At 38.7% G+C, this 17,469-nt stretch overlaps 1 protein-coding gene across 1 annotated transcript in view; it reads right to left on the minus strand.

Annotated features, from left to right (window-relative positions):
* Positions 1–17,469, minus strand: part of PPP1R9A (protein phosphatase 1 regulatory subunit 9A) — a gene marked incomplete at its 5' end in the record, with an annotated part of 154,310 nt that overhangs the window by 8,861 nt on the left and 127,980 nt on the right. Inside the window, one exon of the mRNA XM_082632230.1 lies at positions 16,953–17,130. Coding sequence (XP_082488356.1) covers positions 16,953–17,130 — 178 coding nt within the window. The remainder of the gene's footprint in view (positions 1–16,952; positions 17,131–17,469) is intronic.

A 17,469-nucleotide genomic window follows, 5' to 3' on the forward strand; every position in this document is an offset into this window, starting at 1 on the left:
AATTTTGCCCTTTTGACTAGAACGTTAATCTTAATAGTTATCTTTTTTTGGTTAATTTTAATTTTTCTTTTCTTTTGGGCCACACCACGCAGCATGCGGAACTTACCTGACCAGGGATCGAACCTGCGCCACCTGCAGTGGAAGCGCAGAATCTTAGCCACTAGACCACTAGGGAAGTCCAATAGTTATCTTTTTTGCATCTAAATGGATTCTATAACAATGATCAATATTTTGTTATCATTATTGCCACGATGAATTTTATGAAATGTGCCTAATAAATGTATGTGGATAAATTAGTATCAGGGAGGGGCATGGTCTTTTAGGAATTGCTATTAAGTTAATCATCACAGCATTCCCTTTATTTGGGTCACATAACAGTGCCTCACACTAGTGACATGAGCTCATAACCAGCATTCTACCCTGGCCTCCTCTGAGCACAGGTTCTTAAGAGCCTGAGACTTTAGAAAATGATATATTTAAATACTTGGAAATTTCTGGGCTCATGATACTTTAAGCAGAACACACACCTTATTGGTTTTTCATCATAATCTTAGTGCCTTATCACAGGAGAAACATCAGACCCGAGGTCCTAAAACCGTACACACTTCCTGTGTACATGGCCTAAGGCCTTCTCTCAGAGTCTATTTCCTCATCCACAAAAGGTGGATATTTTATATATATCATATGTGGTTATTAAGAATTAAATTAGATAAGTGTGAAAGTGCTTTGAAAAATGTAAAGGTATAAAGATCTATGCTTATTTAATATTTAAAGGACTCAAAGGCGTTTGAAAACAGACTTTTGGGACTTCCCTGGTAGTGCAGTGGTTAAGAATCTACCTGCCAATGCAGGGGACATGGGTTTGAGCCCTGGTCCGGGAAGATCCCATGCACCGCAGAGCAACTAAGCCCATGAGCCACAACTACGGAGTCTGCAAGCCACAACTACTGAGCCCGAGTGCCACAATTACTGAAGCCTGTGCGCCTAGAGCCCATGCTCCACAAGAAGAGAAGCCACTGCAATGAGAAGCCTGCATACCACAAGGAAGAGCAGCCTCACTTGCCGCAATTAGAGAAAGCCCGTGCGCAGCAATGAAGACCCAATGCAGCCAAAAATAAATTAATTAATTTTTTAAAAAAAGAAAGAAAGAAACCAGACTTTTTTTTCTTAATGCAGTTACCTGCATATTTATATTTACCTTTTGGTTAAAAAAAATTAGCAGGAGCTGAGGCAGGAATGGGCAGTAGTTTCTATGCACTTGGAAGAAGTCACCCTCAATATGTCCAAGTGATCTCTGATATAATGCCTATTATTTGTTAGCTGTTGATGTCATGACAACAAAGAGATTCCCCTTCAATTAAAAGTGCCTCAACAGCATGGCTTACGGACAACTTTTGTCCCAGATGTATACTGAGTTTCAACAGTCTCACATCTCATTTCTCATTATTTTGAAATATTATATATTTCAAATTTATATAGGTAATACAACTCCTAACAATTTCTGTTCATTTCCAAAGATTATTGTGAGAATCAAATGGGACAATTAATGTAAAAGCATCTTGTAAACTGTAAAGCAATATATATATAAGGGGATTATGAGAACGATAACTAAAGAGAATGCAGAAGTCAGCAAAGTTTTGGTAGCATACTGAAACCACCGGTTGGGTCAGTAAAAGTGTTTGTCACACTAAAGATTCCAGAAGATCTGATGATTTTAGAGGTGTATTTATTAAAAAAAAAAAACCCAAAGGGGTCTGCAAAGATATTAAAGAACAACCAGAGATGTGTCAACCTTCAATTTTATCCTGAAGTTTAAACTAAAAAAATATGTATCCTTAAATTCACTTACTATCAAAAAATGGGGGGATGTGGGTTTACAATAACTGAACTTAAGAAAGCATGCTAGCAGAGGCAGACTGATCTTCTGTAAGAGGCACTTTTTTTTTTTTTTTTTTTTTGCGGTACGCGGGCCTCTCACTGTTGTGGCCTCTCCCGTTGCAGAGCACAGGCTCCGGATGCGCAGGCTCAGTGGCCATGGCTCACGGGCCCAGCCGCTCCGTGGCATATGGGATCCTCCTGGACCGGGGCACGAACCCGTGTCCCCTGCATCGGCAGGCGGACTCTCAACCACTGCGCCACCAGGGAGGCCCAAGAAGCACTTTTTATTCCTTGGTCTTGGACCAGTGCAGTGGTCCCCAAATAAGTCTGATAAGGATCATCTGAAGCAGCTGTTCAAATACAAATTCTTGGGTACCTGGACTTACCAAGTTAGAATTTGGGGGAGAGGGAGGAGTTGACCTGGAATCTATATTTTTTAATAATACATGTCTGAGCTCACTCTTAAAGTTTTTAATAACTATATTTATTAATATTATCCTGAATACAAATGTGAGGTTTCTGGAGCAGAAACAGGTTATTATTTACTTACAAAAGTTATTGCACTGGTTTCCCATGCCCTAATTGCCTCTTTCCAGGCTGACACAATGGGAACAAGTTGTCATCGTATTCTTGGTCTACATTATAGGTGAGGAATCTAAAAAATATGAATCTGGATGATTATATAGGAGAGGGACAGCTGTCTGCCTTCTTTCCTCTGAGAGAGGGAGAGACATCTTATCTCCTTAATGTAAACAATTCAACTTGAGAAGGATCTTGGGTTCTTATGCTTTGGAAAGTAATATATGTCAGAGTAGTGTCTCCAGCTTTACAGCCCCGGGAACGTCTCCATAGAGTTCGTCTCAGCCCCCTCTCCCCATCCCCACTTCTGGAAAATGTAATCACATACCTCTGGGGAGGTAAATCTCTCTGCAGGTAAATCTATCTATCTAGTCATAATTTAACTTCTCAGGCTTATCATTTAGCTCAGGTCCCACATTCCAGTAAAAATGCTCACAAAGCTCTGACTGTGCAGAAACATAAAAATATTTTCCCTGTAGCCCCTCACTCTTATAATTGGGGATATTTGAGATTAATTGGACCTGATGATTATTTTCCTCCTCTTTGGTTATAAATTTCTGAATCAATTAATCAAAGTAACATGGGAATGTTTTAAAGAGTTCCATCCATAATTCAAATAAGGTATGGTAGTGCTTAAATATATGGATACTGTTTTAAAGGTTATAAACAGGCCATAATGAAAGACAGCATGAGTATCTTGTCCTACTCCCAAGTGAACTGCCTTTGTCGCAATGCCTTTAAAACAATCACCACTACCACATTAAAAAAAATTTTTTTTAACATCTTTATTGGAGTATAATTGCTTTACATTGTTGTGTTAGTTGCTGCTGTGTAACAAAGTGAATCAGCTATACATATACATATATCCCCATATCTCCTCCCTCTTGTGTCTCCCTCCCACCCTCCCTATTGCACCCCTCTAGGTGGTCACAAAGCACCAAGCTGATCTCCCTGTGCTGTGCAGCTGCTTCCCACTAGCTATCTATTTTATATTTGGTAGTGTATATATGTCCACACCACTCTCTCACTTCATCCCAGCTTACCCTTCCCCCCTCCCTGTGTCCTCAAGTCCATTCTCTCCATCTGTGTCTTTACTCCTGTCCTACCCCTAGGTTCTTCAGAACCATTAAAAATTTTTTTTTAGATTCCATATATATGTGTTAGCATACGGTATTTGTTTTTCTCTGACTTACTTTACTCTGTATGACAGACTCTAGGTCCATCCACCTCACTACAAATAACTCAATTTCGCTTCTTTTTATGGCTGAATAATATTCCATTGTATATATGTGCCACATCTTCTTTATCCATTGATCTGTTGATGGACACTTAGGTTGCTTCCATGTGCTGGCTATTGTAAACAGAGCTGCAATGAACATTTTGGTACATGACTCTTTTTGAATTATGGTTTTCTCAGGGTATATGCCCAGTAGTGGGATTGCTGGGTCCTATGGTAGTTCTATTTTTAGTTTTTTAAGGAACCTCCACACTGTTCTCTATAGTGGTTGTATCAATTTACATTCCTACCAACAGTGCAAGAGGGTTCCCTTTTCTCCACATCCTCGTCAGCATTTATTGTTTGTAGATTTTTTGATGAAGGCCATTCTGACCAGTGTGAGGTGATACCTCACTGTAGTTTTGATTTGCATTTCTCTAATGATTAGTGATGTTGAACATCCTTTCATGTGTTTATTGGCAATCTGTGTATCTCCTTTGGAGAAATGTCTATTTAGGTCTTCTGCCCATTTTTGGATTGGTTGTTTGTATTTTTGATACTGAGTTGCATGAGCTGCTTGTATATTTTGTAGATTAATCCTTTGTCAGTTGCTTCATTTGCAAATATTTTCTCCCATTCTGAGGGTGGTCTTTTTGTCTTGTTTATGGTTTCCTTTGCTGTGCAAAAAATTTTAAGTTTCATTAGGTCCCATTTGTTTATTTTTGTTTTTATTTCCACTTCTCTAGGAGGTGGGTCAAAAAGGATCTTGCTTTGATTTATGTCATGGAGTGTTCTGCCTATGTTTTCCTCTAAGAGTTTTATAGTGTCTGGCCTTATATTTAGGTCTTTAATCCATTTGGAGTTTATTTTTGTGTATGGTGTTAGGAAGTGTTCTAATTTCATTCTTTTACATGTAGCTGTCCAGTTTTCCCAGCACCACTTATTGAAGAGGCTGTCTTTTCTCCATTGTATATTCTTGCCTCCTTTATCAAAGATAAGGTGACCATATGTGCATGGATTTATCTCTGGGCTTTCTATCCTGTTCCATTGATCTAATTTCTGTTTTCGTGCCAGTACCATAGTGTCTTGATTACTGTACCTCTGTAGTATAGCCTGAAGTCAGGGAGTCTGATTCCTCCAGCTCCGTTTTTCTTCCTCAAGGTTACTTTGGCTATTCAGGGTCTTTTGTGTTTCCATATAAATTTTGAAGTTTTTTGTTCTAGTTCTGTGAAAAATGCCATTGGTAGTTTGATAGGGATTGCATTAAGTCTGTAGATTGCTTTGGGTAGTACAGTCATTTTCATGATGTTGATTCTTCCAATCCAAGAACATGGTATATCTCTCCATCTATATCATCTTTAATTTGTTTCCTCAGGGTCTTATAGTTTTCTGGGTACAGGTCTTTTGTCTCCTTAGGTAGGTTTACTCCTAGGTATTTTATTCTTTTTGTTGCAATGGTGAATGGGAGTGTTTCCTTAATTTCTTTTTCAGATTTTCATCATTAGTGTATAGGAATGCAAGAGATTTCTGTGAATTAATTTGGTATCCTGCTACTTTACCAAATTCATTGATTAGCTCCAGTAGTTTTCTGGTAGCATCTTTAGGACTCTCTATGTAGAGTATCATGTCATCCACAAACGGTGACGGTTTTACTTCTTTTCCGATTTGGATTCCTTTTATTTCTTTTTCATCTCTGACTGCTGTGACTATAACTTCCAAAGCTATGTTGAATAATAATGGTGAGAGTGGGCAACCTTGTCTTGTTCCTGATCTTAGTGGAAATGGTTTCAGTTTTTCACCACTGAGAACGATGTAGGCTGTGGGTTTGTCATATATGGCCTTTATTATGTTGAGGTAAGTTCCCTCTATGCCTTCTTTCTGGAGGGTTTTTAATCATAAATGGGTGTTGAATTTTGTTGAAAGCTTTTTCTGCATTTACTGAGATTATCATATGGTTTTTCTCCTTCACTTCGTTAATGTGTTCCACACTGATCGATTTGCGTATATTAAAGAATCCTTGCGTTTCTGGGATAAACCCCACTTGCTTATGGTGTATGATCTTTTGAATGTGCTGCTGGATTCAGTTTGCTAGTATTCTGTTGAGGAGTTTTGCACTGAGGTTCATCAGTGATACTGTCCTGTAGTAGTTTTCTTTTTTTGTAACACTGTTGTCTGGTTTTGGTATCAGGGTGATGGTGGCCTCATAGAATGAGTTTGGGAGTGTTCCTCCCTCTGCTATATTTTGGAAGAGTTTGAGAAGGACAGGTGTTAGCTCTTCTCTAAATGTTTGATAGAATTCACCTGTGAATCCATCTGGTCCTGGGTTATTGTTTGTTGGCAGATTTTTAATCACAGTTTCAATTTCAGTGCTTGTGATTGGTCTGTTTATATTTTCTATTTCTTCCTGGTTCAGTCTCGGAAGGTCGTGCTTTTCTAAGAATTTGTCCTTTCTTCCAGGTTGTCCATTTTTTGGCAGAGTTGCTTGCAGTAATCTCTCATGATCCTTTGTATTTCTGCAGTGTCAACTGTTACTTCTCCTTTTTCATTTCTAATTCTGTTGATTTGAGTCTCTTCCCTTTTTTTCTTGATGAGTCTGGCTAATGGTTTATCATTTTGTTTATCTTCTCAAAGAACCAGCTTTTAGTTTTATTGATCTTTGCTATCGTTTCCTTCATTTCTTTTTCATTTACTTCTGATCTGATCTTTATGATTTCTTTCTTTCTGCTACCTTTGGGGGTTTTTTGTTCTTCTTTCTCTATTTGCTTAAGTGTAAGGCTAGGTTGTTCATTTGAGATTTTTCTTGTTTCTTGAGGTAGGATTGTATTGCTATAAACTTCCCTCTTAGAACTGCTTTTGCTGTATCCCATAGGTTTTGGGCCGTTGTGTTTTCATTGTCATTTGTCTCTAGGTATTTTTTGATATCCTCTTTGATTTCTTCAGTGATATCTTGGTTATTTAGTAGCATATTGTTTACCCTCCATGTGTATTTTTTACATTTTTTTCCTGTAATTGATATCTAGTCTTATAGCATTGTGGTGGGAAAAGATACTTGATATGATTTCAGTTTTCTTAAATTTACCAAGGCTTGATTTGTGACCCAAGATATGATCCTGGAGAATGTTCCATGAGCATTTGAGAAGAAAATGTATTCTGTTGTTTTTGAATGGAATGTCCTATAAATATCAATTAAGTCCATCTTGCTTAATGTATCATTTAAAGCTTGTGTTTCCTTATTTATTTTCATTTTGGTTGATCTGTCCATTGGTGAAAGTGGGGTGTTAAAGTCCCCTACTCTTACACTGTTACGGTCAATTTCCCCTTTTATGGCTGTTAGCATTTGCCTTATGTATTGAGGTGCTCCTATGTTGGGTGCATAAATATTTACAATTGTTATATCTTCTTCTTGGATTGATCCCTTGATCATTATGTAGTGTCCTTGTTTGTCTCTTGTAATAGTCTTTATTTTAAAGTCTACTTTGTCTGATACGAGAATTGCTACTCGAGCTTTCTTTTGATTTCCATTTGCATGGAGTATCTTCTTCCATCTCCTCACTTACATTCTGTATGTGCCCCTAGGTCTGAGGTAGGTCTCTTGTAGACAGCATATATACACGTCTTGTTTTTGTATCCATTCAGCCAGTCTGTGTCTTCTGGTTGGAGCATTTAATCCATTTGCATTTAAGGTAATTATAGATATGTATGTTTCTATTACCATTTTCTTAATTATTCTGGGTTTGTTACTGTAGGTCTTTTCCTTCTCTTGTGTTTCCTGCCTAGAGAAGTTCCTTTAGCATTTGTTGTCAAGCTGGTTTGGTGGTGCTGAATTCTCTTAGCTTTTGCATGTATGTAAAGGTTTTAATTTCTCTGTCAAATCTGAAAGAGATCCTTGCTGGGTAGAGTAATCTTGGTTGTAGGTTTTCCCTTTCATCATCTTAAATATGTCCTGCCACTCCCTTCTGGCTTGCAGAGTTTCTGCTGAAAGATCAGCTTTTAACCTTGTGGGGATTCCCTTGTGTGTTATTTGTTGCTTTTCCCTTGCTGCTTTTAGTACCTTTTCTTGTATTTAATTTTTGATAGTTTGATTAATATGTGTCTTGGCATGTTTCTCCTCAGATTTATCCTGTATGGGACTCTCTGTGCTTCCTGGACGTGATTGACTTATTTCCTTTCCCATATTAGGGAAGTTTTCAACTATAATCTCTTCAAATATTTTCTCAGTCCCTTTCTTTTACCCTTCTTCTTCTGGGACCCCTATAATTTGAATGTTGGTTCGTTTAATGTTGTCCCAGAGGTCTCTGAGACTGTCCTCAATTCTTTCCATTCTTTTTTCTTTATTCTGCTCTGCAGTAGTTATTTCCACTATTTTATCTTCCAGGTCACTTAACTGTTCTCCTGCCTCAGTTATTCTGCTATTGATTCCTTCTAAAGAATTTTTAATTTCATTTATAGCGTTGTTTATCATTGTTTGTTTGCTCTTTAGTTCTTCTAGCTCCTTGTTAAACGTTTCTTGTATTTTTTCAATTCTCTTTCCAAGATTTTGGATCATCTTTACTATCATTACTCTGAATTCTTTTTCAGGTAGACTGCCTATTTTCTCTTCATTTGTTTGGTCTGGTGGGTTTTTACCTTGCTCCTTCATCTGCTGTGTATTTCTCTGTCTTCTCATTTTGCTTAACTTACTGTGTTTGGGGTCTCCTTTTCACAGGCTGCAGGTTCGTAGTTCCCACTGTTTTTGGCGTCTTCCCCCAGTGAGTAGGGTTGGTTCAGTGGGTTGTGTAGGCTTCCTGGCAGAGGGGACTGGTGCCGGTGTTCTGGTGGATGAGGCTGGAGCTTGTCTTTCTGACGGGCAGGACCACATCCAGTGGTGTGTTTTGGGGTATCTGTGAACTTAGTATGATGTTAGGCAGCCTCTCTGCTATTGGGTGGGGTTGTGTTCCTGTCTTGCTAGTTGTTTGGCATTGGGTGTCCAGCACCGGAGCTTGCTGGTCATTGAGTGGAGCTGGGTCTTAGCATTGAGACAGAGATCTCTGGGAGAGCTCTCGCTGATTGATATTATGTGGGGCCAGGAGGTCTGTGGTGGTCCCATGTCCTGAACTCGGCTCTCCCACCTCAGAGGCTCAGGCCTGACAGCCAGCTGGAGCACCAAGACCCTGTCAGCCACACAGCCAAACTTTAAGCTTGATTTATTTATTTAATTCGAGTGCCCATCCTTGACTCTGTTCTCATATGGAATGGATCTTGATCTTATATATCCTTTTCTTAATCCTCCTTGTAACTAGGAAAAAGAGAGTAATGTATCACTTCATTTCCATCATAGAGTTCACTGTCCACTACCACTTTTAATAGGTAGGAAATAAGAATATTGTTGCCAAATTGTTGTCATTCTAATGCCCTATTTGAAAAGGACTTTTGGTAGTTCAGATCCTGGCCAGGTAATGTTTCAAAGAAAATCTTCAGACCACATCTCATTAAACCCTTTCATAAAATTCTCACTGCCAGGGAAATACTCAAGAGTAAAAATTCCATGTGGACTTGTATATCCAGCACTAAAGACGGGTCCAAAGGCCAGTGTGATGAATGAGATTACAGAAGCTCAGCCTTGGATAATATCCAGAGGCTTTCTGCTCTAGCTTTTCCACACCACAGTAACGGAGGAACAAAGGAATAGTCACATAGAAAGCAAAGAAAGCCCACTTCTAAGGAGACAACCACTGTCCTCACAGTTGCAAACCACGAGATCCTGGGGTATTTTGAAGACTATTTTCCAGGTCTGGCTGTGCCCCTGCTGGGGCTGTATCCTGTCCCCCTTACTTCTTTGCGTATCCTTGACTCTAAAACTCCCTGAGCTGATGGAACCTCTGTGTGGTTCCTAGTATCCTTCAAAAAACTGAACAGTGGTACGCTTCCATTTGCTTGGACCTAGAGTATAGAATATTCATTTAAAAAGGCAAACTCTTCACTACTTTAAAATTATAGACCTATCAGCTCACCAGGTTTCTAAAATAAATGCCAGTTTCCTTTTGGATATACAACTCTCGGGCCTACAAAAGGAGCAGAAAGGGTTTGGTAACAGTTATTCTGTTATTAGTTATTCTGTAATAGTTATTCTATTATTGACCACTCTTATAGTCTGTTTCACTTTGTGGAGAAATCTGTTAATAATAACATAAAATTCTTCCTTCCCTCCTTCCCTCCCTCCCTTCTTAACTTTTTTGACTCTGAGGGCAGGTTATGGGCCAAGGGGCATAAACTCCATACAGAGCCTTAATAATTCCCTTGAAAAATCAAGATTGGTAGAAATGAATACTTAATAGATCTGAAAATAATTTCTAGAGGATCAAAACAGGTATGTGTTCTATACTTGCTTCATTTTCTTTTTTAGCTTATACACTAATGACTCACTATCATTTTTGGAAAAAATAGATTCACAAATCACTGCTACATCCCTGATTGTTTTATTGTTAGGAACTGGGAGAAAGTATGTCTTCAAATTAAGTCTCTATAATCCGAAAATGCCATTTGCTGGGGGTGTGAGGTGGGGAGAGTAACTGCCTCCTGGCATTTAAATGGTTTATAGTTAACAACTCTATAAAACAATTAACTCATTTATATATCTTGAAACCAGTTTACCCTGGTGCTAGCACCCCAAAATTAAGTTGCTCAGGTAAACAGTCCATGGTGATTTTTTTTTTTTGGTTTGTTTTAATTTTGAATACAATTAAGTATTCAGAGTCTAATTGGATGTCATCAAAATATAATTAGGAGTTCAGGAACTTCCAGAACAGAAAAAGTATAAACAGAATATAGAATTCAAGCTGGTAGTAAAGGAGGTTAATTGAAGAAAGTTAGGTGCAACCAGAGGAAGGATTGCAGACCTCCATTTACTCAAATCAGATGAAGTAATTCTGCGAGGTTCTAACATCCACCAAGGACACGGAGGTTGTAAAGCCAGCCCCTTCTGAAGGGGACTGAGAGACCTGAACAGGTAACAGCTATAACAAGCAGGTGTCCATCTGCAGCCAGGCCAACAACCTTGAAATATCCTGCTTCTAGATCCTGAGTTATGGTCTAAATATCTGATCAATAACCAACAGCCCATTTGAGATGGTCAGCGTAGAGTGCTTAACTGTAACTTATGTAGGGGTTCAAGACATGCCACCCCCAAATAGGGTACACCTTGGCATAGTGAATATTTTAAGGAATTTGAGAAATGGTAGGTGCAGGAAGGGCTCTCTGACCTTCCCCATCTCCCCTGAACCAGGTCATAAGACCCTCATGTAACAGAGGTGCCCTCCCTATACCCAGAGGAAAGGAGCATCCTTAATTCCATAGATGGACAGATGCCAAGAGGAACCTGAGCAAATGAATGAACAGGCTGATTAAGTTTCCCCAGTTTACTACCCTTAGGCTCATACCTTTCTGTCCTATCACACTTCCCCACAACTTTCCACACTTCATCAAACCTAGGATAAAAATTCTCCAGGCTTAACTCCTTCTTTGGGTCTTTATTTCCTAATGAAGGCTCCTGTGTCTCATAAAACTTACATTAAATACATTTGTATGCTTTTCCCTTGTTAATCTGTCTTCTGTCAGTCTAATTTTCAGGGCTTCAGTTGAAGAACCTAGGAGTTTAGAGGGAAAAATATATATTTTTCCTCCTGTACACTCACTTGAGATGGAGAAACTGTTCCCTTAAGGAGTCTCCCCCATACTAGGAAGATATAAAATGAAACAGCAAGATGATCATGTAAATAAAATCCATATTATCAAAACAAAAATATTAGTTTAGGAATAATAAATATACTGGTTAGTTTTTAAGAAAATTTGTATTATTAGAAACTGAGAAAGAAACTTGTCTATTGAGTCTACCTTAATACATTTAACTGATTTCAGATTTAACTAATTAAGGTGTAAAACTACCACACTGATAGAGTACTGGGATGTTTAGAGTCACTGTAGTTATTTTAATTTAGTAGATTTTCAAGAGTTTTTTTTAAGTAGGAAAAGTGTTGATTTGTTAGGAATGTAAGTTTGTCAGGTTTTAGGCACTGGAAATTACTTAAAAGGAAAACTAAATAGATTAAATTTATAAATGCAGCTAAAAACAGGACAGACGATTATGGGGGAACAGGTCTGCTCTCCTGAGGCTAAGCTAATATTGTTCGAAGGTTTTCACGAAAGTGAAATCTTTTTTATTTCATATAAAATTTTACTCGATGTGTAAAACAAAATGACAGGATTTGTAAGCTGCACTAAACTCAAAAAAAGCTAGGTTTTAAAATTGGAGCCTTTAACAAATTACTCTTAATTTATAACCCAAATAATCCTCTTTTTAAGAACAAATCTACTCCCTTTGGGAATTAAAAATATCAAGTGAAGGGGAGAGCCCACGTGAGCTACATGGCCAAGGTTAAGTTCTCCAGTGGTGAGTTTTTGCCATCACTGTTCATGGCCACTAGTGGCTTGGTAATGTGCACTCTAAAACTTTTCAGGCTCAAATTATTCTGCCATTTTCTAATGGCCGTTCTCCACCGGCATTTATAGCTACATTTTTGTTTCTTGTTTTTTTAAAAAAATTTTTTTTTGAAGGAAAAAGCTGGCTCCTCTCTGGGGTGCCTCTGTGGACCGGGTTTAGGCAGAGAAAGGGGTTTCTGTCTCTCTGTGTACATGTGCTTATCCCACTCCTCAGCTCTTCTGAAAGGGTGTGTTTCAACTCCAGCTCAGGAGCAGAAGCTTGGCCCTTGCTCAGCAACAGGGCAGAACTGCCCTCCAGGTACTTGTCATGCAGTATAATCTCTAACTCACTGTAGCACCATGATTTATCTAAAGTTTCTTTGAGAGAAACGGCATCTATGAAGGATTGCCTGAACTATAATCCACATAGTCCATTTATTCGTCAAGATATTACCACTCACCCCTGCATGAATGAGACTGCCAGAAAAATATGTCCAGAAAATATTTTGTTTTATATCCCTGCAATAAGAATTACTTTAAGCATTAATAGTGATGATAGCCATTTATATTTATTAAGGACTTAAAATGTGCTTAAATGTGATCTCAGTCCCCTTAATGACCTGAAGAGGTAAATATATGTTTCCATCTTATTGATGAGAAAACTGAGGTACAGAGAGGTTAAGTAACTTGCTCAAGAGGACAAGTGGCAGAGCTGCGATTTGAACTCAGGCTCTTAATCGCCTTGACATTATGCTCTTGGCTTTTACTGGAGGTCACTGTTATGTTTACTATGAAAGTACTGCTGAAGATGTTCTGTTTTAAGTACCAACCTTACTTTTTGCTTTATCTTGTTTTCCCCTATCCGATTTACTTTTTTTTTTTTTTTTTTTTTTTTTTGCGGTATGCGGGCCTCTCACTGTTGTGGCCTCTCCCGTTGCGGAGCACAGGCTCCGGATGCGCAGGCCCAGCGGCCATGGCTCACGGGCCCAGCCGCTCCGCGGCATATGGGATCCTCCCAGACCGGGGCACGAACCCGTATCCCCTGCATCGGCAGGCGGACTCTCAACCACTGCGCCACCAGGGAGGCCCCGATTTACTTTTAAAATAAATTATACTGTTGTACCATATGTATTTTTGTATATAAACAAATAATATTTGGAATGAAGAGATACAGATAAAAAAGAATGAACAAATGAATACATGCTAATTTACAGACCAACAAAATAAAGAGTCAGAAATCAAAAGAGTATGTTTTTCGTAGAATCATATAGATCAATGCTGTCCAATAGAAATATAATATGAACCACATAAGTCAACTAAAATTTTCTAGTGGCCACATGGAAAAAAAGAGGTAAAATTAATTTTTATATTTTATCTCACCCAAAATATTCAAAATATTATTTCAACATGTAATCAGTATTATAAAATTATTAAGATACCAAGATATGTCACATTCTATTTTTTTCCACGCGAAGTCTTTGAAATCGAGCATGGTTTTTCTCCTACAACACATCTCGACATAGACAAGCTACATTTCAAGTGCTCAACGGCCACATCTGACTACAGATTACCATGCTGGATAGTGCAGGCAGAGATGGATAGGGAGTTACAGACCATGTAGTTTTAGTTGACCACACTTATTTTTTGGTAGGAAACCAAAGTCCAAGGAATTCAGACTTACCTATGGCAAAGTCAGGACGAATACTGGATTCCAGCTCAGTGTTTTCTCCACTGTTCACACTTCTAAGGTGAAAGCAGATTTGCTTCCACAGAGGAGCGCCATCTCCCTTCCCCATAATTGTCCCACGCACCACCCTCTAGCCTTGCTTTGAGATACATATCTGCTCACAGGGCTTTCCATTCAGTGACTAAACTGGGAGCTTCTCCTACAGAGCTCTAAAAATAGACACTCCACTGACACCAGTGGCTCCTTACTCTAAGGAGAGTATTTTGTCTTATTCTTTGGTATGTACTTTAAGGGATGAACAAGCTCTGACGATTAATTAAGTGTTCCCTGCTTTTGTTATCTGCTATGTTATCTGGTTAAATCAGAAAGTTCACTGAGCACGTATTTGAAAAAGACAGAAGCAAACCATTTATCTCTGCAGGGTTTACTTCTTCTTATTTTAACCTTATCTATTTGCTTCATGTTGGTCATGTATTTGAATCACTTTGTCTCCACAAGGAATACAGTAAATCCTTTACTCTTTGGGAAGGGAAAAACTAAAACCAAGTCCACATTTAGCAAATGTCTGGCCTCTTTCAAGTCCGGTAGCCTTAGGTTATCACTGATTGAATGACCTCATCAGATTTTTACAATCTTATAAGAACTGGATGAAAAGCCTAAAAGATAAGATTACTAACTCAATTTGTGAATCATTCCCTCCTTTTTCTGAGAAAACCTCACAGCAGTGATGAGTTTACCCCCAGTTCTTCTCCACAACTGCAATGGGACCCTGCAGCTGATGGTGCTTGCCACCCACCTACCTTCAGGGGCCCTGTGAAACCAATTCAACTGCATTATGCTCCTACTGGGCAGTAACTGTACTTCCTGGAATATGTTCTGAATAAGGTTCTGGCCCATTATTCATCTACATAGGAGAATGGAGGCTGTCATTAGATTTGATTACTGTTAACCAATTACTGTGATAGCTCAAAAATTTATTTTTTTGAAACTGAAAAAGTCCTTCTTCTTCCCTGCCCTACTATTTCAATTACATGAATTCCTTTCAGTCCTGTCAACCTTCTACTGTAATTACAAATAATTATGAAACTATGATTCTAACTGAAAACTACTTTGTAATGTGGTACACATGAATTGTTTGTGACTACTGATGCAGAGAGACTGCAGAGTTAATGTTTTAAAATGTAGCTGACTAGGCAGCCTAGCTGGCTGCTGGTTCAAAAGCTGGTATCGGCTGCGGTTAAGCAGCACGATGATGATCGCCCACCCTGGACTATGGTGGTTTTGCCTGGAGTAAGGTGAGTATTTGCCAACAGAGTCAAGACCTGCTTGACTTTTCACCTGCAATTTACACAAGGGGGTGAGAACTCTCTGGCTCCTACGAAATTCAGTCAAACCTTCTCCCCTCCACTCTGTTGGATGCCTGCGCTTATGTCCCATTGAGGGTGGGGCCCCAAAGGTGAGAGGTAGTGGCTGCCTCAGGAGCCCAGGGACCGAAGGGAGCACAGTGTCACTTCAGAAGTGTTCAAGTTTCTCTCCCATTGTGCATTTGGGCATCTCTCTCTCTCCCTTAAACGGTTTCACTACCTGTTGTTTTTTCCCCTGAGCATATGTGATAGTTTTCTATTCTTAATTCTAAGGCACAAAGTAGACTTTTATATTTCTCACTCTAAAACCACACAAAGTTAAAAGTGCTCTTGAGTTGCATTATGGCCTTATTTTTCTGAGATTCCTGTCCTTAATATAAACAGAGCTTTCTTGCCTTTCTCCACTGTACAGAATAAAGGAAACCCAGACTAACAAAAATAATTAATTTTGGAATTCTCTCTTCTCATCCCTCACCCTCTCCCCCATTCTCCTGTAATCCCAGGGAGAAGGTACAATTTCTCACCAAGGTGTTTGCCAGAAAAGAGAAAAAAGGAAACAGCTGGGGACAACCTATAAAATGGATAGGTGGCCCCCAAATAATTTTACATTCTTTCATTCTTAGCATTTTGTCTGTTTCTTCCTTAGTCTATACTATTGGGATGATTCCCAAAATTCATAAATAAATGTAAATTAGATGCTTAAGTAACTAGGAGGTGACATGCAGTGTTGGAAAGACATCTGGACAGGAGGCCAAGTTCCAGCTAACTGACATTAATTGCTTGTTGCATAATCATGGGCTAGCAATCAATTAAATTCTATGAAGGTGAAGTTCTTCATCAATAAAGTATGGTATTATTATCTGCCCTCCCAATCTTATTGTAAGGATCAAATGAAATGATAAATATAAAACTTCTTTGTAACTTGCAAATAATAATAAGAATTACAGCAGATTGCTATTATTATTTTTGAATGCCTCCTATGTGCCAGGTACCATTTAACATGCTTTACATGAAAACTCATTTAATCCTTACACTAACAGGTATCTACTCTTATTATCCTCATTTCATATATGAGAAAACAAAGGCACAGAAGCTAAATAACTTGTCGAAGGTTTTAAAGGTAGTAACTGGGAGAGCGCTGATTCAAACCCAGGCAGTTGGACTTCAGAGAGAGCTCTGTGCTTTACTGTCTCCCTATATAAACCTAAGTATACAATTATGTAATCTCAGAATAAAGTTGGGAAAGCTTGACAATGTGCTATACAAAGCTCACTTCTCTATAGGAAAGTCTTTACTGAACAGTAAGCATAGTTGATGGCGCCAGCAAAAATCAACTTAATAGACGAGTTCAGTGAGACATTGGTCTTTCTTACCTGCATGTAGACAGAACAGTCTTGAAAGCCAACAAGATTCTTAAATGCAAAATTACCCTTTCAGACTTATAACCGAAGACACAAGAATTGTGGGTAGCCAGGCAAAAAAGCTGAAATGTGTCTAATTGACACATCACATAGATACATTTATGCTGTATTTAGATAAACATTAAAACTGTTCATGTGACCATAATTCTGCAATTAAGCCAATGGATCTACCCGAGGCCTGGTGTAGGCTTCAATCGGAGTTAAGACAAATACAAATTGCAATTTGTTTTCATCTCACCTCTCGCTGTATCACTTCAGCACAGAGATACTGACCACTAATTCCGGTTAACAGTGGAAGGGGGCCAGAAAGTTTAGATGCAGAGATACATCTGTTCTTAATCACCCACCCGTACCTGCTACCTGGAGAAAACCTACTGGCTTCTTTCTCTTTTTCTTTCCATTTCTTTCCCTTGTTGGAATTCCTTCGCAAAGGCGCCCTATAATGACAGCACACAGTCAGAAAAGGGAATTTGCCATTTTCTCCTTTAATCCTTCTCTTACAGAGGGCTTGCTTTTTAACTTCATGAAGCACTTACCCCAGATCCACAAACTTCCGCTTAATTTTTCCTCCTCGCACCACCAACAAACTTGATGCCCTCAGTGATCTGGGACCTTTGGCACCATCTAGGATATACACATATGTGAAAAAAGCAATTATTATCATTTTTAAAAAGCTACTGTCAAAAGTCATTGCATCTCTGAATCTACGGGGTTTGCATCAATTCCTAACAGTGAAAGAAAATACTGGATGCCTTTATTAACATACAGGAAACATAGCTATGTTGAGGAACATTCAGTCAAACCACGAGAGGTCCTGTTAGACAGAAGCCCAATACTTATCACAAAGAATTTTAGCTTCAAATAAACTGG

Source organism: Mesoplodon mirus, assembly GCF_964341445.2.
Source record: "Mesoplodon mirus genome assembly, chromosome: 9".
Classification (NCBI taxonomy): Eukaryota; Metazoa; Chordata; class Mammalia; order Artiodactyla; family Ziphiidae; genus Mesoplodon; species Mesoplodon mirus.